Below are 25,189 nucleotides of genomic sequence, written 5' to 3' on the forward strand. Positions count from 1 at the left end.
TGGCTGGTGAGCAGATAGGCTCAAATGCCAACAGACCCCACCACAGGTGCATTTGCACCCAGAGTGCCCCATGGTCCTGTATGTGGCCACAAAGACCCCAAATCAGCACCCTGTTAGCTTTCCAAAAAGCAAGAACTGGCTGGTGTTGATGCTGTCAGTACCTGTGACAGCAACACTGTCTCTGGGTCCAAAGATGATATAGTCTTCAGTCCCCAGTCAGTACTGAAGGTCTTGTACTAAATGGTGAGAGTCTGAATACTGGCATTTCAGTGCTTGCCTCTCTTCTCCCCAAACATCAAGACCATGCCAGCTTCTTCTACTGTGTGCACATGTGTGTGTGCATGTGTGTGTGTGTGTGTGCATAATGCAGTGTGGAGGGAGAAGAGGACAGTGCATATCGAGAGTGGATCTGTGACTTTCGGGAAGTGCTCTTGTTTGTGAGTCCAAAAAATATGTGTAGAAATTAAAAAAAAAAAAAAGAGTCCCACAGTGTCAATGAGCTGGCCAGTCCCAATCAGAAAACCTCTGATCCAGAATATCCTGTATTTAATAACCAAAGGTATTTCTTGGGCATGGTCACGTCCTACCTCAAGGCTGCGAGGACCCTTGAGAACATGTTTCCTAGGTAAGTAAAACCTTTGAGACCCCTGGTGAATTGCTCTTCTAAATAAAACACAACAGTGTGCAGCCTCAAGACATCGCTTGTGCCTTTACTAGAGCAGGAAGAGAGGATTATCACTGCTGGGAACCTTTGGCCAAGCGGGAAACACCATCTCTTGCAGAAAAACCGAATAAGAAAACCATTCCTCCTAAATGGTGAGTTACAGAGAAAAACAAACAAACAAAAAAAGCTCAGAGGGATTCTAAGGAATTCATCCTTCCAGTGGCCACATCTGAATTCAGCTGGTAAACATTTTGTTTTTGTTGTTGTTGTTGTTGTTGTAGTAAACTTCTTTTAAAGTGCTCAACTCAGTGGTATTGGCCCTATTCTAAAAATCACATGCCATCATCACTATATTCCTAAAAACTATCATCACCTCCCCGCCCCAAAACCCTGTATCTATTGGCATCCACGGTCTTCAGCCCCTGGCAACCACAATTCTGTAGACTTTATAGATCTGCCTACTCCAGATATTTCACAAAAATGGAACTGTACAGTAAGTGGCTTTCTGCAATGGCTGCTTTCACTTGGCATACTCTTTTCAAGGTTCATCCATGTTGTAGCATGAATCATGATTTCCTTTATTTTTATAGCCCAATAATATGCCATCGTATGGACAGACCGTGTTCATCCATTCATCTGTGGATACACCTCTGGGCTATTTCCATTTTGCGCTATTATAAATTATGATGCCATGAGAATTTATGTACAAGTCTTTGTCTATGTGTACGCTCTCATTTCTCTTGAGTAAATACTTAGGAGTGGCATATCTGGCTCATATGGCAATTCTATGTTTAACTTTTTGAGAAACAGCCAAAGTATGTTCTAAGTGGCTGGACCATTTTCTATTCCCACCAGCAACGTATGAGAGTTCCAATCCCTCCACGTCCTTGCCAGCACCTGTTAGTGCCCATCTTTTTGATCATGGTCATCCTAGCGGGTGGGACATGGCCTTTCACTGCGGTTTTCATTTGCATTTTCCTAATGAAAAATATTGAGCATCTTTTCATGGGCTCATTGGCCATTTTTAGGTCTTCCTTGGAGAGGACAGGAAAATATGTCTTTTTGTTTGTTTGTTTGTTTGTTTATTCAAATATCTTATGCCCCCTTTTCTTAAAGATTTTTATTTTCAAGTAATCTCTACCCCAAATGCAGGGCTCAGACTCACAACCCTGAGATCATGAGTCACACACTCCACCGACTGAGCCAGCCAGGCACCCCTATTTTGTCCCTTTTAAAACTTGGCTTATTTGTCTTGTTACTGTTAAGTTGTTAGAATGCTCGATATATTCTGGATAGGAGTATCTGATTTGCAAACATTTTCTTCCATTCTGTGAGATACCTTTTCACTTTCTTGATCATGTCCTTCAAAGCACAAAAGTACTGTACCCCGTTTTGATGGGGTTCAATTTATCTACTTTTCCTTTGTGTTTGCTTTTTGGGTATCATGGCTAAGAAATCACTGCCTAGTCCAAGGTCACAAAGATTTATGGCTATGTTTTCTTCTAAGAATTTTATAGTTTTAACTCTTACATTTAGGGCTGGAAGCACTTTGAGTTAATTTTTACATACAGTGTGAGGTAGGAGTCCAGCTTCACTCTTTTTCATTGAAGTATAGTTGACATACAATGCGATATTAGTTTCAGGTGTACAACATCGAATTCCAACAATCCCACCCATTACTCAAGGCTCACACCATGACAAGTGTGATCACCACACAACCTGATTACAATATCATTGACCATACTTCCTGGGCTGTACTTGTTATCACTGTGACTTATTTATTTTTCTAACTGGAAGTTTGTACCTTCACCAGCTTCATTCTTTTGCATGTGGATATCCCATTTTCCCAGAGCCATTTATTGAACAGATTGTCTTCCCTAGTGAATTCTCTTGCCACAGTTGTCAAAAATCAATTGGCCATAAATGTGAGGGTTTATATGTGCACTCTCCATTCTACTGCAATGGTCTAGATGTCTACCATTATACAGTACCACACTCTTTTAAGTTTGAAACCAGGAATCCCACTTTGTTCTTCTTTTTCAAGGATTATTCGGCTATTCTGGGTCCCTTGCATTTCTGTATGAATTTTGGGGTCAGCTTATCAAGTTGTGCAAAGAAGCCAACTAGGATTTTGATAAGAGATTGCACTGAATCTGAAGATCAATTTGGACAATACTGTCATCTTAACAATATTTAAAGTCTTTGATCCATGAACATGGGATATCTTTCCATGTATTTAAGTCTTCTTCAGTTTCTTTCAATGATATTTTGTAGTTGTCAGGGTATCAGTCTTGTACTTTTTTTCTTAGACTTATTCCTATTTTATCCTTTCTTAAATTATTATATATGGAATTATTTCTTAATTTCATTTTCATATGGTTAATTGCTAGAATCAAGAAATACCACTGGTGGAGCACCTGGGTGGCTCAGTCGGTTGAGTGTTCGACTTCGGCTTGGGTCATGATCTCATGGTTTGTGAGTTCCAGCCCCACATCGGGCTCACTGATGTCAGTGTGCAGAGCCGGCTTCAGATCCTCTTTCCCCTCTTCCTCTGCCCCTCCTCTGCTCACACTCTCTCTCTCAAAAATAAATATTAAAAAAAAAAGAAATACCACTGATTTTTGTATGTTGATCTTGTATCCTGCAACCTTGATGAACTCACTTATTCGTTCTAATCGGTTTGTACAGGTGCACGAATTCCTTAGAATTGCCTACATACAAAATTATGTCATTTGCAAACAGTTTTACTTCTTCTTTTCCAATTTAGATGCCTTTTATTTCTTTTTCTTTCCCAATTGCTTCATACAAATATTAGCTTCTTAAACATTTGTAACCCAGGTTTTAATCAGCTGCCTATGCCAAATGGTTTCATAAGGGAATCCCCTATTCCTAGGGCCACCTTCTGACATGCTGTTGCCCCAGGATGCTGGGATGGGTCCATGCAAAGGTAAAAGCACTCTGAAGTCAGGAATATATTGGTACCACCCTCCGCAGCTGAGCTCACTCCTTATTTTGAGCTAAGAACACTAGGCTTCCACACCCAGGGAGTCACCAATCCTATACTTACTTTCTCAAGATCCCAGCATAAAGGAGTTAAAATATACTGGAGTGAAATGACAGGTCCAGGAGAAAAAACCAACCCATCCACCAGCCAGGGGCAACAGTGGGGTCAGGGTACATAAACATCTGTGGGAAACCAGGGGAGATCCAGGGATTGTCTGATGGATGAGTCACCCCATCATCTTCCACCATGAGGACTACTTCCCCAACCCCCATGTCAGAATTCCCCGCTCAAGCTACCCCAAGGTGTGGAAGGGTGCAAACTGAAAGGTACCTCAAATACACGCACACATGCCACCAAGGGGTGGACTGTCCGTGTAGGCACAGGCTGAGCCATGGGAGGTAGTCCTGGCCCCGGGCCGGTCACACCGTGGATGGCTGCGAGGAGCTCCTCTGGCTGGAGCTGTGGCGGCTCAGGACGAAAGTGGAGGAGTTGCTCTTTTTGCTGACGCTGGTCTCTCCCGGCCGGCTGCCCTTCAGGTAGCTGGAGGAGCAGCAGAGGAAGCGCTGTACAAGTTCATGGAAGAGGTGGCCAGTGAAGAGCATGTAGATCCAAGGGTTGCAGCAGCTGTTGAGGCTGGCCAGGAGCATGGCTATGATGAAGGCCGAGGCTGTTGGGGGGTGGGGGGGGTAGGGGGAAGAGAACAGCCCATCACTACTGGAGGAGTCCCTACCATTTCCTGAGAACATCCTTTCCCAGGTACCAGGTGCCGGGTCACAAAGTCTGTCTTCCTTCCATATCCTAGCTCTGGGCATGCACTCAGCCTGCACACGGCCTCCGCCCCCAACACTTCCCAGGCTCAGCCCAGCCTAGAATGCTCTCTGTCCTTTCTCTCACCAAAAGCGTACCCGCCTCATGCTTCCGTCAGCAGGAGCTGCACTCGTCATGGCCACCTGTTCATTCATAACTCACCCAGCAAGTATCCAGTGCCTACGACTGGGAGTGCCCAAGAGCACAGGATCTGGAAGCTGCCAGACCTAGTTTGTATTTTCATGCCACCAGCACCATGTTCTTTAGTTCCCCAAGATACTGTTATTTGCTATCTTTCAGGGGAGCTCACAAGAGTATCCAAACCTCACAGGAATCTGCAAGGATTCAAAAACGCCTGGTATACAGCAAGTGCCCAACACACAGTGGCTGCTATCATGACCATGTGCCACACACCAGGCTAGGCAATGGGGACACAAAAACACAATGAGTAGCACCATAGGGTGGGCACGATGCAGGTCAGGGTGGGCACACCGAGGAGGGGTGCAACTCTGAGCGAATCACGGCCAGCCCCACAGAAACCGGCATTTGAGCTGATACCCGAAGGATGCTTACAAGTCTTCAGGCAAAGAAGGGAGGAAGGGTGCTCCGAGCAGGAGGAAGGACACAGGCAAAGGCATGGTAGCAAGAAAGTGTATGCCGTCTTCACAGTTGAGAACATGGAGGGTTCTGTGAAGATACCTCTAGGAGCACTGCTTCAGCACGGCAAATAGGACTCACACAGGAAAAAAGGTTACACTGAAATTATTTGAGGCACTGTGCAGAAGCTGTCATACTGCGGATTTATTGAGTTCCAGGCAAAATCAATGATCAACTTCTGACTGCTTGTCACAAATTCAAGCTTGAAGGGGAAAGAAAAATTCCTAATCCTGGGGCACCTGGCTAACTCAGTCAGTAGAGCATGTGGCTCTTTGATCTCGGTGTCGTGAGTTCAAGCCCCAGGTTGGATGTAGAGTCTACTTTAAAAACAAAAGAAAAAGCTGGGGGGCCTGGGGGGCTCAGTCAGTCAAGTGCCTGACTTCAGCTCAGGTCACCGTCTCACAGTTCATGAGTTCGAGCCCCGCGTTAGTCTCTGTGCTGACAGCTCAGAGCCTGGAGCCTGCTTCAGATTCTCTCTCTCTGTCCCTCCCCACCACCACTTCCCCTTGCTAGCACTCAGTCTCTCTCTCTCAAAAATAAACATTTAAAAAAAGAAAAGAAAAGAAAAGAAAAAAGAAAAATTCCTAATCCTATATACTTCCAAGTAGAAGGAGGGGGAAAAAAAATCTGAGTTTCTTGCAATGGACTTCAATCTGACAAACTGCAGACCTCTCCTACCAATGGAGGAGCAGAGACCTGCAAGGAAAACCATGTACCCGAGAATGCAAGAAGGGGAAATCTGCTGGTCTTGGTCTTTTCTGCAAAAAGTTTTCAAAAAAATAACTCCAGAATTCGAGCTAAATCCAGGAAAGGATTTCTCACAGGGACAGAGGAGCCACAAGATCTCGATGCCACCACAGATGCAGAGCATGGAGACATTTGTAAGCAAAGTCGCCAAGCACCAAAAGGAGAAAAGTATTTGGCTGCAAAACAAATGCAGTGGTTCTCAAGGTGGGATCCCCGGATCACCTGGGAACTTGTTAGAAATGCAAATTCTCAGGCCCCACCCTAGACCTACTGGATCAGACTCCTGGGGGTGAGGTTCACCAGTGTGTTGTAGACAGACCTCCAGGGGGTTCACACACACACACACACAACACACACACACACACACACACAACACACACACACACACACACACACGTTTGAGAACCGGTGGTCTAATTACTTGATGCACCTATTGGCACAAAAGCAAACTACAACAGATAAAAGCAAAAAATTTCACCAAAGAGAATGTTTAGAAAACAAAGGAGAAGCAGCTAGCTAATCCTTAGACTAAAATAGTAAAGAACAAAAAAGTGGAAAAGTGAAGGGGGGAAAAAGCCAGTACTACTGAATCCCTCAATTTCTCTAAAAGAGAATGAAAAAAATAAATATTTGATTTGGAGAGCTAAGACGATCAATTTAAGTTTAGAAATTCTGGTGAAAAGTGACTAAGACTAAAAAGACTAAAAAGAGAATGTCCTCAAAATCATAATTAAACATATAAAATAAAGGAGGTAAAATTGACCTATAAAAAGTTAAAAGAGGGCACCGAGTAAACTATCAGACACAAAGGCAAGAATGTAGGTGTGTAAGGATATAAACAAGAGAGAAGGTCGTAGCGGGAATAAGTTCACCCTTGGACAGGAAGGCACCACTTTTGCCTAACTGTATACAGTTATAATTGTATCTTCTTTTTTCTTAAGCTACCTGCCCAACTCTTTACATTTGGATCATTTAACTCATTTCTCCTATTTAAAAAAAAAAAAAGCATACAGAAACATCAACAACAAAAAAGTAAATAGTTAAAGGATTCCCAAGTAACCATAGGGAGATTTTCTACCTCTACATGGCCAGCCTGGGTGGAGGAGTTGAGACTAGGGCCAGCACCCACTGCCCCCACCTGGTGGCCACAGACACGAATGACAGGCCTGGCCGGGCTCCTTGGGGGATGGATGAGCCTCTATAAACTGAACCTGCTTGTGTCAGGTTGCCAAATGTTAAGGTCGCATTTGGACTTTTAAATTTGCCAATATCCTAACTATCCAGAGACATGAGTCCCCAGTGGTAGAAATGCAAGCCATCAGCAGAGACGAGAGCTATTTGGGAATAAAAAACAGTCTATGGAGGACATTCCAAAGGAAGGAAGCAATAGGAATGAAGGCACGTAAGAAAGAATGTTCAAGAACATTCAGGGACTTCCAGAGTTGGAGTGGGGGGGTGGGTGTGGGAAAAGAAACTGGAAAGAGCTAGGCTGAGGAGGATTTTGAATCCAGGCTGTCTGAGCTTTAATCTATAGACAATGGGGAGCCATTGATGGTTTCAGAGCAAGTAAGTGACTGACTGATTGCACCTCACTGGCTCTCTGCACTTATTGTACCTTGTTTAGGCCACACTGCTGCAACCTTCATAGGGTTTCAGAAGAACAGGAACATAACAAAGCATGGAAAACAGTGTCCTCACAATTCATGATGTTGTTTCCAAGGGAGCACATAACAACAGCAATGCTGACCACTGGAATCACCCTCTCAAACTGGCACAGGACCATATGATTTTCAAATCAGACTCATCCCCATTTTATATGTCGAGGAAAGTGAAGGTCAGAGAAGGGACATGACTTCCCCAAGGACACACAAGTCACCCAGTGTTCCTACCTGAAATTAATAACTAGGTCAGCATTCACACATCAGGTTGGTACTAGTTAGCGAATCCTCTCAGTCCCAAAGCAAAGACACATGCTGGCCAGGCAATCACCCTCCTGGTGTGATCTGAGGGACAGAGACAGCAACTACCCTTTTCCCACACAGATATAATTGCCCATGGAGGCTAGGTACTGCCTGTTCCCAGTGATAGTCTTTTAATATCTAAGTATACCTGGGACGGGAAACACATCGCTTCCTATCAGATCACCATTGTTCCTGGCAGAAATGTCTTCTGGTCTAGACTAGGGGCCAGCAAACTATATAGCCCATAGGCCAAAACCCGCCTGATGCTGATTCTTCTAAATAAAGTTTTATTGAAACACAGCCAAACCCATTCATTGATATATTTTCTGTGGCAAATTTTGCATTACAAGGACAACATTGAGTACCTATTACAGAGACCTTATACTCACCAGCCTAAAATAGTTACTGTCTGGCCCTTTACAGAAAAAGTTAGCCAATCCTTGATGCCTGTAGGAGGGGCAGATGTTAAAAAGCAGTGGGAAGGGGCTCAGAAGGGCAGGGGAAAACCCAGAGGGCAGGCCCAGCACACTTCTTCCCATCCGACCAGAAGGAGAGCTGAGCAATGGCTTTGTTTTCAAGTTACCCAGACATGGCCCACGTCCTGGCTCTGCCACTGCACCTGAGTTTTCCAGGGCACGTCTCCTAACCTCTCCTAACCTCAGTTTCTCCATCTGTGACATGGGAGTAATAAAAAGAACTTCTTTACAGAATCACTGCCAAGTTTCATTAGACAGGAGATACCAAGTACCCACCACGATTCCTGGGGCTCAATAAAAGTCAGAACTTGGCAAACTTAGCTATTGTCATTATCACTACCATGATGCCCAATAAATGCTACTTCTCTTAACAATAAGAGTTAACACCAGCATGGGTGAAACAATGGGGAGAGGCCTCTCCCTGGGCTGGGCTGTGTCTCAGAATCTGAGACAGCTCAGGGTGGGGCACAGGACACAGTATAAAGTGGCTGAGCTTCTGGAAGCTGTACTGCCATATGGCAATGTCTGTTCAGCGTGGCTCTTGGGCCAGACTGCATGGCCAAGAATGTCAGCTTATGGATTCGATCCCCGGCTCTAAATGCCTGTGTCACCAGTGGAACCAACAGACCTTATCTACCCTTCTCAGCTAGCTTGCAATTTCCTGATGGGTTTAAACAGATGAAACAATGGGCCATCTACAGGGAGCGCTATGGGGGCGCCTGGGCTCTACAAAGTCAGAGGTGTGCTCAAACAAAGAACTAGCATTAGAGGAGAATGTTCTCACCTTATTCCACATTACTCGGGGTCCTGGGAATGTCTGATCTTGCCCAACAAATGTCAGTGCTAAGATCTGTTTTAATGCACATGCCTGGCACAGCTGGGAGCAGCTGCCATCTTCTGCACTGTAAACTGCCATCTCTCCTTTCTGCTTGCTGCGTTCCAGCTCCAGGTTCTAGGACATGCCACCCTCTGGGTGTTCTATACTAAAATACTGTTTGACAGTCTTTTTTCAAAACACAAGCATCCACTGGGTAGCTGCTGCTGGTGGGACACTGAATGAAAAGGTGACTCAGAGTGATGCTGCCTCAGGCTGGCTCTAGCAAGTGTTCCTTGGATGCTGTGATGTCCCAGGCGCGGGTCCTGCCCTAGGAGGCTCATCCCCCAGCTGCCAGGGAGCTGGCCAGTGTGGCTCACGGCTGAGTTCCTTTCAGGGCACTGCCTTTGGCCAGAGCACAACACCCTGTCCCAGGGGCAGCTCGCGTGCAATGACCCATCCATGCAAATGTACAACAGTCTACCCTTTTGCCTAAATTCAGGCTACTCTGAAGGGCTGTCCCTGCTACCAAGCTCTGAGGCTGGTCCGCGGCCACACTTTCCACAAAGCAGAGAAATGATGAAGTCAGAGCACAGAAAGGAGGAGCTGGAAGTCAGAATCCACCAGACTCTTCAAAAGGTGTGGTCTATAGCTGCCAGGAGGATGGGGGTGAGTTCACAGAGGGGCTGGGCTCAGTTGTCGGAAGGAGGAGCCAGGGACCCCGGATTCAGATGCAAATCCCTGGTGTCTGAACTCTCCTTCTCTGAGTCACATCTGCTGTATGAGCCTTAACATCCTTACCTATAAATTGGAGATAACACTCCCAAGGACTTTAAGAAAACTGGGGGAAAAGAGTATAAAAGGGCTTTGTGAATGGCAGTGTTAATTTAGGTGATTAGTATTATCATTAACAGAGAGGAGATATGACCAACTGCATGCTTTTTTTAAAGCCCCAAGTTTGGGGGCTTCTGATCTCAGGTCGATTAAAGAAATTGTCCTTTGTCCTTTTTTCCAGGACTTCAAAAATTCAAAAAGAAAAAAAAATCAAAACCCAGAGCACTGGGATTGGATTATGTGATACCAAAGGAATTCCAGACAGTTCATTAGGAAAAACCTTCTCTGCCAGTGACATGAGAAACCCAAAAGGGAACGTGGCGGCAACCCCGGGAGAGGGCAGGATTTCAGGGTCTCAGAATCCTGTTTCTTCCACTTGCCCCCCATAAAAATACCATCTTTCCCCTGGATGGAGCCCTGAGCAGTGCAAACTGCTCTCTCTGGTCATTGCCGGAAAGGGAGGGTCCGTGGGAGGTACTGGGCCACGGACTGGGCCCTCACACCTGCCTGGCCATGAGCCTGGGGCATTTCTCTGAGGAAGAGGATGTTCCTGCATTCTTTCCATGCCCTGTGCCCGCTGCTGCAGCAGCAGCCCTGGGGACCTGACCTCAAGGGAAAGACAGACGTATGACAGGCGGGCTGTTAAACAGGGAGGTGCAGCACTGGGGAACAGGCTGGTGGGTCCAAAGCTAAGGGTGATCTTCCAGTGGGAGCTCCTATGTGCCAAGCAGGCGAAGTGAGCAGAAATGGCCACCCACCAAAAGGCAACATACCCTGCTGGCCAACAGTACTCCCAGGAGACAGAAACAACTCTGCATTTCCACTCGGCACTGTGACTCATGGAGGGGTGGGCGGCAGAGGGCCACTTCAGGACGAGGACGGTATGCCCCAGAGCCTGCCACCCGCCTACTAGCCTGGCTTTACTCAAGCCCCAAGAACTCCCACGTTCGGATTTCCCGGTACCCCCTCTGCCCTGCCACCGAAGGCCCAAATTAGCCCAGAACAGCTGACGGGCAGCTGGCCACGGCCTCTCTGGGCGGTGTGTGCCTGAGGTGACCAATGCATTTCACGTACACTTCAAAGACGTATGGCTTATCTAACGTCTCTTATCTGGATCAAATCAAGCCCGTCAACTTTTGTAAGAGGCCCTCACTCCAGAAACCAATTGCTTGGTACAAGGCCTCCTGGCCAGGGGATTGGAAATCTGGGTGTGAATCCCTTATTCCTATAGGGGCTGTGCAGGAATTTGAGAGTTGTGTACTACCAAAGGCCTTTTTCTTTTTTTAATGAGTTTTGAATGTACAGTTACATAAAAATTGAATACTAATATGTATTACAATAGATCGCCCTCTTAGAAAAGACCACAATTTTACAACATTGGAATTGTTTTAAAATTCACAGCTGTGTGATCTCCCCATGTATCCTAAAGTCAGGAATAGGAGCCAAATTCGTGGGCTATGGAGCTTTAAATGGGCTCCTATTGTGTCCCTGCTCAAATCTGGGAAACAAGTTGAGCTCACTGGGCTGAACCAAAGGAATAACCGCCTTCTGGAAGCACAACCGCTGGGGCTTTCTTATAAATGACCAGCCCTCCTCTACCATGCAGGGAATGACAAGTCTTGCAGCCAATTTCAGCCTATGTGCAAAGGCAAACTGTGCATTTTGGTAACAGAGGTAAGATATTAAAGACTTACTACTCAGTACATAGTCAATGGGCCAGATGCATAGGCACTGCATAGACATCCCCTGGATATTTGGTAAAAATGCAGACTCCTGGGCTCCCTCCCAGACCTCCTTCATTGGGATCTGCATTTTCACAAGATCCCCCACGTGATCTGTGTGCTTGCTGAAGTTTGAGAAGTATCCCTCCAACAGGGAGAAAGACAGTACTAAAGTTAAGTGCCCGATGATCTCAACATGTAGTGTGCTTCCTTGCATTGGCAGTTCCAACTGGCTCCCACAGCCCCCTTTTCAAATGTGGTTCCCTCTCTGAAACCCTCCAGGGTTTTTCACCAGGGAGTCAGAATCAACTGATGTCTCCTGGGGTAAACACTTGGGGTGGGAGGAGAATAAAGATCTCTCTTACTGCATCATCCCTTCATGCTGTCATTATTTGTGTTTACAGACTGGTGACTGGGAATGGTGTGTCATTTGTGGCTCTGTCCCTGACTGCCAGCAAACACTGGAAAATAGGAAGAGGTTTGTGAGGGATGGAAGTGAACTAAAGCGTGAAATTAGCAGACGGGAAATCCTGATACGTTCAGCCGCCAATGGCAAGCTGGGAAAGCGAAAACGCAATTTCCCTGCTTGACCATAAGAGGTGGCTCTAATGTGATAAGAGGATTCTAACGTCATTCCTTGCATGAAAATGAGGTTCACACTCATATCCAGGTCAGGTGGAGAGAAAGAGAGAGAAATGGAATGAGCAAGAGGGGCCATTTTGGTGTGAGGGGTGAGCCATGGAGCACAGGGCAACGGGCAGGAAGTGCCAGCTGGAGCACGACAGAGACTGGCAGAGGCTGCCCCTCCGTGGCCAGGAATCAGATCACAGGAATGGGGATGCTCGCACATGACTGCCTGGTTACACCCCTTCCCTGGCCACCCCCTATGCAAGTGTCCTCTGGGGCTTCTAAAATCCAGAGCTAGAACCTTTCCGCCTGGCTTCCTGCTGCCTCCTCCAGGTGGGGCTTTCGTTAGTCTTCACCTCTTCCCCTCTGAGCACCCATGGGCTTCCTTACTCACCAGAAACCGCAGGCCTTCTGCTAAAATACTCCTGAGCTCACGATTCCCACCCCCAACTGCACTGACTCGGCCCAGGACCTGACATGTCTTGGAACTGCTCTCCTTTTTAAAGCAAATATTTATTAAGCACTTACTATATGCCAGGCACTGTGCCACGGGCACAGCCCACCCTCCCCACAACCTAAACTCTATTCTTAACTCCACAAAACTGGGCTCCAGGCAGGTTTAGTCAACAGCCCAAGGTCACTGCTGACACCCCATCGTGCTACATACACCTCGGGACCTAAGAGCCTGACACCAGCCTAGCAGAAAATGGGGTGTTGCCCCCAAAGCTCTGTAACCCACCTTGGCCTGGCTGTCCCATGTTTATGCAAATGTCAGCCGTTGGCCACAGGAGGGCAAGTGAGGAACTAGGGATTGGCTCCCTGCAAACTCTCCTCACTGGAGGACTGAGATACCAAGGCAGAGGTTGTATGGACAGGACCCTCGGAGGCACTAATGACTGCAGAATGAACTTCCCTCCTTCAGAGGAGGAAGGAGGCCTCCAGCTGGGGGAAGCAGGGAGGGTTTCATGGGAACACTGGATGAGGCTTCCATGTCCAGCTGTTCGAGTTGTGCCCTGCACAGCTCCTGGGAGCATCATTCTCACAGGCCAGGAGGTAAATGGTACCCACTGGAATTGTGCCACAGAGCAGCCTACGCTTGGACTTGGCCTATGAAGGATGATGGGTCTCCACAGAAGAGACTCGGGGTGGGCATTCCCGTGGTGGGAACAGAATCAGCGTGGGAGCAAAGCAAAAGGACCTCGTGGGGACTGACAAGTCATCTGGCCTGGCTGGGGGTATACTAGGCAGACTGGCCAGAGCTCAGGGCAGATGAGGTTGCCCTCATTCGTTAGATATCAGTTCAGGCCACACCTACATAGTGGGCCTAAACCACTGCTTCTCAGCCTGGGGCGATTCTGCCCCGTAGGAGACATTCGGCAATGTATGGAAACACTTTTGGTGGTCACAACCGAGGGAAAGGAGCCAGTGGCATCTAGTGGGTAGAGGCCAGGGATGCTGTGAGCCACCCCACAGTGCCCTGGATGGCCACCCTCCCAACAGAGATTATCTGGCCCAGAATGCCGTAGTGCCAAAGTCAAGACATGCTGCTCTCAACTAAAAGCTGGTGATGGAAAGGGAAGAGTCACCATGACAGGTGTGGTACTGCTAAGATGGAGGGGTCAGTGGGTAGCAGGAGTAGCTGAGAAGCACAGACTTTGAACCCAGGATGCCAAGGGGGTGGTGCTATGAGCGGACGTGCAGCCAGGTGGGTGCATGTAGGGATACTGGGGCTGCAAAGAGGGTGCAGGGCTCTGGGGCAGGGCCAGGAATCAGCTTTTTAACAAGCACCCAGGAGATGCCAAGGCCGAGCATGGTGGACCACCTTGAAAATGCTGGCCTGGGGAGGAAGGGCAGTGCAGTCTGGCAGTCTCTGGTGTGAGAGGGCTTGGGTTCAAATCCCAGCTCTACTGCTTACTCAACCGCATCCTCGAGCAGGTCATGCCTCTCCGAGCCTCGGTTTCCCCCTCTGTAAAATGGGGATAAAGCCCCCTTGTTGTGTTCAGGTGAGGATGAGAGGTGGGGCTGGGTACTCACCCAGTGGTGGCTACTGTCACCAACTCATCCGACTCCTCACGTCACCGAAGTGGATGCCCAGAGAGGGTGTCATGTTCTATCCCCATTGTTCGGATGGGAGTGACAGAAGCCCAGCCATCAAATAGAGATGTGCCCCAAATCACAGAGATGGTGACAAGACCAGGTCTCTGAAGGGGGCTGTCACCAGTGCTCACTGCTGTCTTCTGGGACTGATGCAATGGGGTCTGGCAGAGCACAGGTCAGCCCCCACCCAGCCTCAGCCCCTGTGAGTGAGCCCTGTGGGGTTCCCTCTGCTTCCAGTAGTTGCCAGCACAAAGGGGTGGGGGTGTCAGGTGGACCAACCCCTCAGACAGCTGACCGGCCAGCCCAGGCTCTCCAGAGATGCCCTGAAGCCAGGGGCAGGCCTGCTCCAGGAACTGACCTCCTGACCCACAGCCCCCCACAGCCTCCCCACCATCCCAAACATCCATCAAATGGGAAAAAAATATATAGCAAAGCCTCATCCAACAGATCTTTCTTCTCTCGCTCGCTCTCTCTCTCTCTCTCCCCCTTTTGTTCTCCCCCCCTCTCTCTCTCTCCCTTTTCCTCTCCCTCTCCCTCTCTTTTTTGCTGTTATTAATCAAACCTTTTGGGGGGAAAAAAGGGTAAAGTCACCTGGGGCAGAAACTCAAAAGGAAAGCTAGGGGCGCCTGGGTGGCTCAGTCAGTTAAGCGTCCGACTTCAGCCAGGTCACCATCTCGCGGTCCGGGAGTTCGAGCCCCACGTCGGGCTCTGGGCTGATGGCTCAGGGCCTGGAGCCTGTTTCCGATTCTGTGTCTCCCTCTCTCTCTGCCCCTCCCCCATTCATGCTCTGTCTCTCTCTGTCCCAAAAATAAAATAAAAAACGTTGAAAAAAAAAATTAAAAAAAAAAAAAGAAACTCAAAAGGAAAGCATGAGCATTAGCCAAGAACATAACTCACAACTGCTTAATGCCAAGAGTATGATCGTTAACTGTCCATCTAATTGCAATTTACACCCAGAGGGGCCAAGTTTGAGAGCTCTTCAGGGCAAAGAATCTCCTCCTGCCTGCCCTCCCTCCCCCACTGCTCTCCGTACCAGTGGGTCACCTGAAGAGCAGACCCCCGCTCCCCCGCAAGGTGTCTGGCCCACCCAAAATTTGGGCACAATATCCTCAGAATGGTGAGGTGGGCAGGGCCACATCGGAGGGACCACAGTTCCATAGAGAAAGGGAGGAGCTGGGCAGCTCATTTTCAGGCAGGGAAACACTTAAAACCAAGCCCCTGGGCATTTCCACCTTCCTCCTAGGACAATAACCCTGATAGATGTTTGGTTGCCCCCAAGTGACCACTCACTTCTTTCCCAGGTAGCCAGTTCTGTTGTTGGAGGGCTACTTAGAAAACCCTTATTTCTAAGGCACCTGGGTGGCCCAGTCAGTTGAGCGTCTGATTCTTGGTTTTGGCTCAGGTCATGATTTCACTGTTCCTGAGTTCCAGCCCCGCATCGGGCACGGGGCAGACAGCACTGAATCCCTACTTGGGATTCTCTCTCTCCCTCTCTCTGCCCCTCCCCTGCTCATGCATGCTCGCTCTCTCTCTCTCTCCCTCAAAATAAATTAAAAAATAAACTTTAAAAATTTAAGAAAACAATGACAACAACAAAAGAAAACCCTTATTTCTCCTGAGTCCAAGTCAGTCCATCTCCAGCACCTTCCTCCTCCCATATCCTTCCTATTTGTTCAGCAAGCATTGGCTGAGCTCCTGATGGATGCCCAGCCCTATGCTAGGCACTGTCACACAAGGTGTCCCTGTTGTGACAACGCTCCTAGTCCAGCCCTAACAAGTTTCTCCCCCACATACCAACCTCCCTATTGTCCAGCAGGCTCGGCTTCCACCCCCACCCCCTTCCACTGGGCTCTCAAGAGAAAAATGTCCACTTCCTCCCTCAGGAATACCTGCCAAAATTCTCAAAGTCGGTCTCAAGAATGCAAACAAAACTTTTAACAAGTCGGATGCGGGGAGAGGAGGAGAAGACCAACACCGATCACATGGCCCCCAGGTACCATGGGTCCTATCAGGTCATCTGCACAGCAACCCCCACAAGCAGGCTCTGCTTCCTTGATTATACACAGGACGAAGCTGAGGCCCAGAGAGACAGAGCCACTTGCTCAAAGGACACAGAGGAGAAAATGGCAGAGCGAACTCCAGGTACAGGCCAAAACTGTGTGGTTTTCTCTGCACGTGCGATGTGGGATTCCACAGTCTGTCCCAGCTGTGGACTGTCCCGGCCCACCAGATGGATCTCTTGGTCCTTCTGCAATCTCCATGCAGTGGAGGTCCCCACCCTGTTCTTGGGGCAGTTTCCTGCTCTCACAGAAATCAGCCATTTTGAGAGAATTCTGAAAGAAGACTTTGGCTCATCTATGAACTGCGAGTGAGATTTTTTTTTTTTTTTTAATTCAAAAGCTTCTCCTCTAGCTTCCAGGCACCTTCTGCTGAACAGACAGGAGCCACAAATAGTGTTTGGTATGTACAGATAGCACACCTGTCCAACCCATCCCCCCTCCTCTCTCATTTCTGCCCACTGGACCAGGCATTTCACAAACACTAGACACAGAGACTCAAAATCAGCTCCACTATACCAAGCAGCATTGACAAATCCCTGGAAATACAGATATGCCCCCTCTACACCTCCTCTCTCAGAACTACTCCAGGGTCCGAGTCCTTGGGACCAGCAGCAAAGCAAACCTACTGAGTTCAGGGGGGAAAGGTTGACCCAATCTTTGATACTGGGATTTGCTTGTGAAGGATACATCTGGGGCTTGTCCAAACCTGCCATGGTTGTCTGGTGTCACTCCTACCTCTGTGGCCTCACTGGCCTCACCAAATCGGGACTCCAACAGCAGGTGGCTATTTTGGGTGGGGAGGAGTTCAAACATTACCATGATGCTCCTCTTCCTTTCTTCTTCTCTCACTGTTTTTTCTTGTGAACAATGGAAATACTGAAATTGAGAGTTTCCTTCTTTCCTTTGGCTCTTACAAAAAGGAAGCCCTGTGCACGGCTCACCTCTACCAACAGAGCCTTTATTATTATTATTATAATCATGTTATAATCTTCCTATGCCTCTTCCCCTTTCATCCAAGTCTCCCCATATCTACTTTATCTCCCTGTGGTGCCTGAATCTTTGTGGCCTACCTCTCATTACTTTTGGAACAAGGAGAGCTCTAAACCCATGAAGGCGGCGCTTGGTGTGAATAAAGGGGTATGAGGTAAAGAAGTCCATCAAGGGAGAGTGATGTAAAAGAAGCATCTGGGTTTGGAGAGAATGCCAGAGCACACAAACCCTACAGGAGGCAGGGACTTGGAGCCCTGTGAAGGACCACGAGGCCAGCTGCCAAGACAAGCATGGTTTCTCCATCCACTCGGCCCAAGATCTGTAGCCAGTGGTTCAGGAGTTTCTTATTCTCTCAGAGGTGTTCATCATGAAGCTATTGGCAGGAACAGACCCCACATTTGCCCCACTCCCTCCACCTCCATCTGTAGCTGTCTGTCCCTGGGCTTCCCCGAAGGAATGTCATGCTGCTCTCAACGGGTTTCCTGAACTTGCAGCCTCCACTCCCCAGGAGATGAGCAGAGTGAGGGGCCCTGATCTTTCTGTTTTGCATCTCTTCTGAATTCCCTTCCTCTTGGAAAGTGGGGGCTGTGCATTCATGCCGTGGTGCTGATCAAAATCTCTTGAGTAGCTCAAGTGTACCTTTCTTTTATTCCTTAACACTTAGGATAGCCTTGGGACAGAGTCATGTCTCCAAAGTGACTGTAAACACCATCATTTCTGATGGCCCAACCTGCTACTTGCACTTATCCCAATTAATGCCAAGTGGGCACAGAGTTTACGGTCCAGCTGAGCCCATGTCCACTCAGACCCGCTGCAGCCTTGAGGCCGAGGCACGACTTGGCCAGGCTGGTGACCAGAGCCCAAGTCCTTGATGCTTGACGGGCCTGGCACGTGGGGACTGGGCGCTGGCTCGTGGCAGCGGTGGTATCATGAATCCCCTGCTGTCTGCACTTGTTCTCTTCTCACAGTACCCAAGACAGAGTGTCGAGGAAGGCCGGGGGGACCTACGCTCTCCGTGTGACACCCACCTTTTCCTCTGAACTGGGAAAGAAGCACAGGAACACAGGGGAGATGGGAGGTTCCTAGAGTCTGTTTCTTTCCCCACTCCTGGAGCCTGAGAACAGGGGTCCGGCTCTACTGAAGGTCTTGCCCGGAAATCCTCAGGGAACCACATATACCCAAAAGGCCTCTGGCCCCCACTTTAGCTGAGGGTTCCCTCTCACTCTCTCTGTGTTTTAAGACAGAGAAATGGATTGTCTGATGTACTTTTAAAGTGTAGAATTGGGGTGCCTGGGTGGCTCAGTGGGCTAAGCATCTGACTTTGGCTCAGGTCATGATTTCACAGTTTGTGAGTTCGCCCCCCATCATATTCTGTGCTGATGGCTCAGAGCCTGGAGCCTGCTTTGGATTCTGTGTCTCCCTCTCTCTCTGCCCCTTCTCCCCCACCCCCCCCCCATTCTCTCTCTCTCTCTCTCTCTCTCTCTCTCAAATATAAACATTAAAAAATAAATAAATAAAATAAAATAAAATAAAATAAAATAAAATAAAATAAAATAAAATAAAATAACAAGGTAGAGAAGGGGACCCTTCACCTGAAATCCCACACTAGTAAGCACTGGAAGGAAGACTCCCCAGTATATCTCCCCAGGATCTGATCAGTATCAGTCTCACTTCCTCAAGGGCTAGTGTCTGAGCCCTCAAGACTCAGGTCTGAATCTTCAGCTTCTGCCCAGGAAACAGGTGTAGCCTGATGCCCTGATTAGAAACACCCACTGCTGGCTTTTGCCCAGCCCAGCTCCCTATTCATCTGTCCTTCATAAGAAGTCTGGCACAGGACAAAATAGCTCTACTCTGCCTCCGATTTGCTGTGTGACCGGGAGCAAGTACTTTCCCCTCTCTGGACCCCTGAACCCTTTCTTCAAGGCATGACCACAGTCTGCACCTTGGAGCCAGGCTGGCTTTGCTGAGTTTTCATAGCAATCCTCACCCCACACTGCCCCAGCCTGACATCCCACAGGTGCTCAGTACATGTCGAATGATAATTGCCCTGGCCACTAAGGCAAACACTAGGTTAATGGGGAGGGCTGGTTAAAGCCAGGAGTCTGTGGTTTCTGGAAGAGAGCAAAGCTAAGTGATTCAGCTGAATGAAGGGAGACTTCTGCTTCCATGGGAAGGTTGTATTTTAGACTGTTGGGAGCAGGAGTGATTATATTTAAAAATGGGACATTTTTGCAGAAAGGGTGAAAGCAAACCCCTCCATGTTTCCTTATAAGCATCTGACTCACCTGCATCCCAGTGTAGTGTTAAGAGCTTTTACCCTCAAACAAAAAGGTGTAAGTCAGTTGCCACCTCAGATCATCCCTCCTACTCTTTGCAAATGAGCTGCTGGAGACGTGTGCACTGAAGGCCAAGCTGCCAGGAGCCTGCAGCAGCCCAGTGGTGGCCACAAGCCCCAGGACCCAAGGTGCTCTCTGCTCTCCCAAGCTCCCTCCCCACAGACTACTCCATTCTACGCTCTCCTCCGGGCCTTCCTGACAGTGGCCAAGTTCAGACAACAGCCTCTGTCCACCCTCAGCCCTGACATCCTCAGTCCTCCAATCTGGAAGTGCATTCCCTGCCTCCAGAAACCACCCAGGCTCCCAGGTCAAATCAGAAAGTGTGCATCTGGGCTCCCTTCCTTTCCCCCACCCCCACTCCTCCCCAGCACAAGCAACAAACAGTCTCTAGTCTCAGGCATCCCCAGCCCCTCTACCTTCTGGGGCACCCACCTCTCTACTTTGAGGCTCACCACCTCCACCAGGCAAGGGGTTCAGGGACTCTATGTCACATCCCCCGAAGCCCCAGCCACCACATACTGTGTGTTTGGGCTGACTTGAATTTAAAGTCAAGTTCAACGCAAATTTAAAGCGGTGGGAGCTTTAGACTTGAGTTCTTTTTTTTTAAGTGTTTATTTATTTTTGAGAGAGAGCATGCAAGCGGGCCAGGGGCAGAAAAAGAAAGGGACAGAAGACCTGACGCAGGCTCTGGGCTGACAGCAGCGATGACGATGTGGGGCCTGAACTCACGAACTGTGAGATCATGACCAGAGTCCAAGTCTGGCGCTCACCCGACTGAGCCACCCAGCCGCCCCACACCTGCGTTCTTAAGTTTATTCCACCACTGGCTAACCATGTGGGAAAGTCACCTGAACCTCAGTTTTCTCATCCATAATAATGAACCTTACGCCCCATATGTAGCCCAAGGACTGTGCTAAGGACTTGGCACGCCATTTTCTCATTTCATTCCCTTACTGCCTGATGAGAGCCGGCAGTTTCATCACGGTCATTTTACAGAAGAGTAAGCCAAGGCTTAGGGAAGTTAAGCCCCCAAATCCCTTGATAATGGAGCCATGACTCAAACCCAGCTCTGCAGGATTCCAAGGCCCACCTCTCCCGCATGAGACCCCTAGAGCCCTGGACGTGCAGAGACAGCGAGGCAAGGACGCCGCACTCCCCACCCCGCCCCCCGCCAGTTCCCCACCAGCGCTACCTTCCTTGGGCGCATTGGCGTCCCAGACGCTCCACATCTGAACGAAGAAGAATGGCGTCCAGCACACGATGAAGGCCAGCACGATAATGAAGGTCATCTTGACGGTGCGGATCTTGGCCTTGGAGATGAGCTTCACGCTGCTGACGCGTGCCAGAGCCGCGCGCCCAGCGCTGCCCGCCGCCGCCGCGCCCTCCTGCCCCTCCGCCGCCGCCGCCGCGGTCTTGAGCCGCAAGTTCTGCCAGATCTTGAAGCTGATGAGGCCGTAGCAGACGGCGAGCACGATGACAGGCACGATATAGACCGCGAGCGTGATCCACGTGATGTAGGCCTTGGGCCCCCAGGGCTGGATGAAGACGGCCCAGCAGTCGAAGACGCCGTCGGCCACCTCGCGCAGCGAGAAGATGTGCACTTGCGGCGCGCTGGCCACCAGGCACCCCAGCCACGTGGCGAGCACCGCCAGGCGGTCCGCGCGGCGACGCAGCGCCCGCAGCGGCTGGCAGATGGCCAGGCAGCGGTCAAGAGACATGAGCAGCAGCAAGTAGGTGGAGGCGAACATGCCCACCACCTGCAGGTACTTGACCAGGCGGCACAGAAGGTCGGGCCCGTAGAAGCGGAAAGTGATGTCCCAAAGCAGTTGCGGCAGCACCTGGAACACCGCCACCACCAGGTCGGCTATACTCAGGTGCTTCATGAAAAAGAAAAGGCGCGAGTGCTTGTGGCGCGTGGTGCGCAGCGCCAGTAGCACGCACGCGTTGCCGCTCAGCGCCAGGAAGAGAATGAGGCACAGCACGGCCACCTCCACGCGCGCCAGGGCCTCGTTGCGCTGCGGGGGCCCGGCGGTGCGGTTGCCCTCGGCTCCCGGCGGCGCCTCGCTGCCATTGACCGCCTCCGCGCTCCAGTTGGCCGCAAGCGCGCCCTCCATGCCCGTGGCTGCCGCGCGCCCCTGGCCTTAGAGCCCTTTAAGGAATGCCGCTGCGGGACGGGACCCGACGCGCAATCCGGCGTGCCTGCGGGCTCCTCGGATTCCACTGCCTGAGACCCCTCGGACCGATCTGCTGGGTCGGAGCCTGAAACAAACCCAGAGGGCCGTGAGAAGACCAAGCACTTCTCTCCCGACGCACTTGCGGTTCAGTTGTCCCCTTCCCAGGAAGCCCAAATTATTTGGGACTAGGAGCCCAACGGCCGGCCTGAGGGTTGTTCAGCCGCCACCCCAGAAATCCCCGCTTGAGGTACCTCCTCTGAGCCACTGGAAATGAGCGGGAATCTACCAGACTGCCAGCTCCTTGAAAAGGGAGGGTCGGAACCAGCCACTGTCCTCTGGGACTGGGCCTCCCAAAACAGTCTACCTCTCCCAGAAATTCCCAAACTAGCTACCCGCCACGCCCCCCCACCCCCACCCCAGCACATCCATCTTCCGCGAGAGGCCCCAAACAGCCATCTCTCCTAGTAAAGGTTACTGCAGTTATTTTCCCCCCGGAGATCCCCCAAACAATTACTTGCCTGGGAAACCCCAACTCAGGACCACCCCTCACCAACCTCCTAAGATCCCTCCTCACCCCGGACTCCCATAATAAGTGCTTCCGTGGAACCCCAATCCAGCGGTCCCTCCTGGAAGAACTCCGGTCTCAATACCTACCCCTCCGGACTCCCAACTGCTGTTCCCACTAGCCCTCCCATGAGGATCCTTCAGAGCCCAGCAGCGTCAGCAAGCCAACGCGCGCCTCAGCCCTCGACAGTTAAGGGCTGTGCATCTTGCTCCTGAGAAGTCTCATTCCAGGCTCTGGGAGCACCGGGCGTGCCTCAGGTGCCAGAGTCGCGAGGCACCCCACCACCTCCACTAGGGTTCCAATGGCTCCACCAGCCCCAGTCAACCCGTCCACCCGTATGCAAGACCCAACTACCTGCACCCAGTCCTCGAGCTGGCCTAAAGTTGGCTCCCTGGGGAAACTGCACCGCCGCGGACAGCTCCAAAGACGCGTGCGCTCCCAACCCAGACTGGGGTGGCTGCTGGCGGCACCCAGTCTGATACTTTGGTGAGGTCTCAGATTCTGAAACCTCAGCTGGAATCCCGTCGCCCGCACCTAACCGGTCCCTGGATAGGGACAGAAGGCGAGCGAGGAGAGCAGCCGAGGCTGTGCGCGCTGACAGCGTCAGGATGAGGCGCTGTCTGCTGGTGGCCCGCTTTTCTGCAGCGGGGACCCGGGCTGCACCACCACAGGAGTCCGCTGGGAGGCGCGGAGGGCCGCCCCCCACGACCCCCGCAGAGCCGAGTTACCCGCCCAGCGATTGCCCCAGAGCGGTAACAGGCTTATTTCAAAGTAGCTTAAAACAGCAAGAGGGACGGAGCTCGTAAATAACCTGCTTGGTTTCTTCCTTTCTTGGTTTATAAGCTCCTGACTCTCAGGCAAATGGGAGGTTTGAATAGCGGTGTTTTCCCCTGAGTGGATGGTGATGAAGTTACAAAAGCATTTAACTGATACTTCCCAAACATCAGGTTAATTTCGGCGCTTTTATTTTTCCCCTCCCAGGAGCTTGTTCTACTGGATTTAGCAGTGAATTCAAGTAAATCCTTAGTTTGCAATACTTTTGTTCCTATTCCCATTCCTGAGGAATGAGAAACGCCTTCTATTCTAATCAACGCTGGCAGAGGGCTTCATTCTTTAGGTAGCTTTAAGGAAATATCTCAAGAAAAGAAAAGAATCTATCTTCATTTCAAAGTGCTTCTCTCAGTCTGTGGCCAGAAGCCATTTCTGCCTCTTTGCCACACTTCAAAATTAAAACCCAACATGATGCCAAAGGAAACTGAAATGGTAAGGACAGCTTCTTCTGACTCCAAACTCCTTTCCTATTCTAAAATCAGGTTGTTGTTGTTGTTGTTGTTGTTGTTGTTGTTGTTGTTTCTTTCAAATGACTTTACAGAGGCCAAGAATGAAGACAGGGAAAACCAGGTGAGGATTCAAAAATGAACAAGGCTCTTTAAAATTTAAATGCATACTTCGTCCTGACATTTCATTTCTCTCTCTTTTAATTATGTGGAGAGAATTGAGTTAGCCAAGGACTGGGTTTGCTGAATCCACAATTATAGCCCTGTGCCAAGACATCCTAGGGACAAACCATTCCTCTGTACTGGTCCCAAGGTTCTTAGAGTTGAGTGAGCATTCCAGGATGGGCCTGGGGATTCCAGCAGCATTGGAAAAGGATGATAGCTGTCTTTCTTGCCCTTTGGGAGCTAGCTGCATCATAATGTTGTTACAAAACAAAATTCAAGCGAATAGATTGCAAAGATCTTACTGGCTTTATTCAGCAATTCGTAAATCAAACGGCCTCCCATCTAATAGATGAAAAGGAGCCAGCCCCAAGGAGCTTTACAAAGTGAAAGACTTTTATAGGCAGAAGGAAGCCCCGGAACACAGAATATGGAAGTTTTACAGGCTACAGAGTGACTGGTTATCACAAGGTTACTTTCCCGATAGGGGACGGCAGGGATCTGTTGGACAGATTGTTCTCTAGTGCCCATCAGGCAGTTCCTGACTGACTGGTTTGAAACTCCATCTCTGGAAGAGGTGAAACTCAGTTTGGTGATGTGGGGCTTAGCATGTGCAACTCCATTTTGGGTCTGTTGTCTTTTTTTTTAATGTCATTTATTTTGAGAGAGAGAGAGAGAGTACATGGGGGAGGGGCAGAGAGAAAGAGGGAGAGAGAGAATCCCAAGCAGGCTCTGCACTGTCAGCAAAAAGCCGACATGGGGCTGGATCTCATGAACTGTTAGATCATGATCTGAACAGAAACCAGGAGTCACTGACTGAGCCACCCAGGTGCCCCATGGGTCTGCTGTCTTGTTTTTAAATTTTTTTTTTCAACATTTTTTTATTTATTTTTGGGACAGAGAGAGACAGAGCATGAACGGGGGAGGGGCAGAGAGAGAGGGAGACACAGAATCGGAAACAGGCTCCAGGCTCTGAGCCATCAGCCCAGAGCCTGATGCGGGGCTCGAACTCACGGACCGCGAGATCGTGACCTGGCTGAAGTCGGACGCTTAACCGACTGCGCCACCCAGGCGCCCCTGTTGTCTTGTTTTTAACAACATTAACAAGTAGCCTTTGTCACACAAATTACAGATTAAAGTTACAAACTACTCAGGTGAGCATTAAGTGATCTTGACTTGCTCCCTGGGCCTCAGTTTCCCCATATGTAAAATGAGA

The 25,189-nt window shown here is 49.6% G+C and overlaps 1 protein-coding gene across 1 annotated transcript; it reads right to left on the bottom strand.

Annotated features, from left to right (window-relative positions):
- Window positions 1-3,243: 3,243 nt before the first annotated feature.
- OXTR (oxytocin receptor) lies at window positions 3,244-23,288 on the bottom strand. Its single transcript, XM_043587997.1, has 2 exons — window positions 20,988-23,288; window positions 3,244-4,335 (listed from the first exon to the last, which is right to left on the bottom strand). The coding sequence occupies exons 1-2, from the start codon at window positions 21,907-21,909 to the stop codon at window positions 4,088-4,090; spliced, it is 1,170 nt and encodes a 389-aa protein (XP_043443932.1). The 5' UTR covers window positions 21,910-23,288; the 3' UTR covers window positions 3,244-4,087.
- Window positions 23,289-25,189: the final 1,901 nt, after the last annotated feature.

The sequence above is a fragment of the Prionailurus bengalensis genome, chromosome A2 (assembly GCF_016509475.1).
Source record: "Prionailurus bengalensis isolate Pbe53 chromosome A2, Fcat_Pben_1.1_paternal_pri, whole genome shotgun sequence".
Taxonomy (NCBI): domain Eukaryota; kingdom Metazoa; phylum Chordata; class Mammalia; order Carnivora; family Felidae; genus Prionailurus; species Prionailurus bengalensis.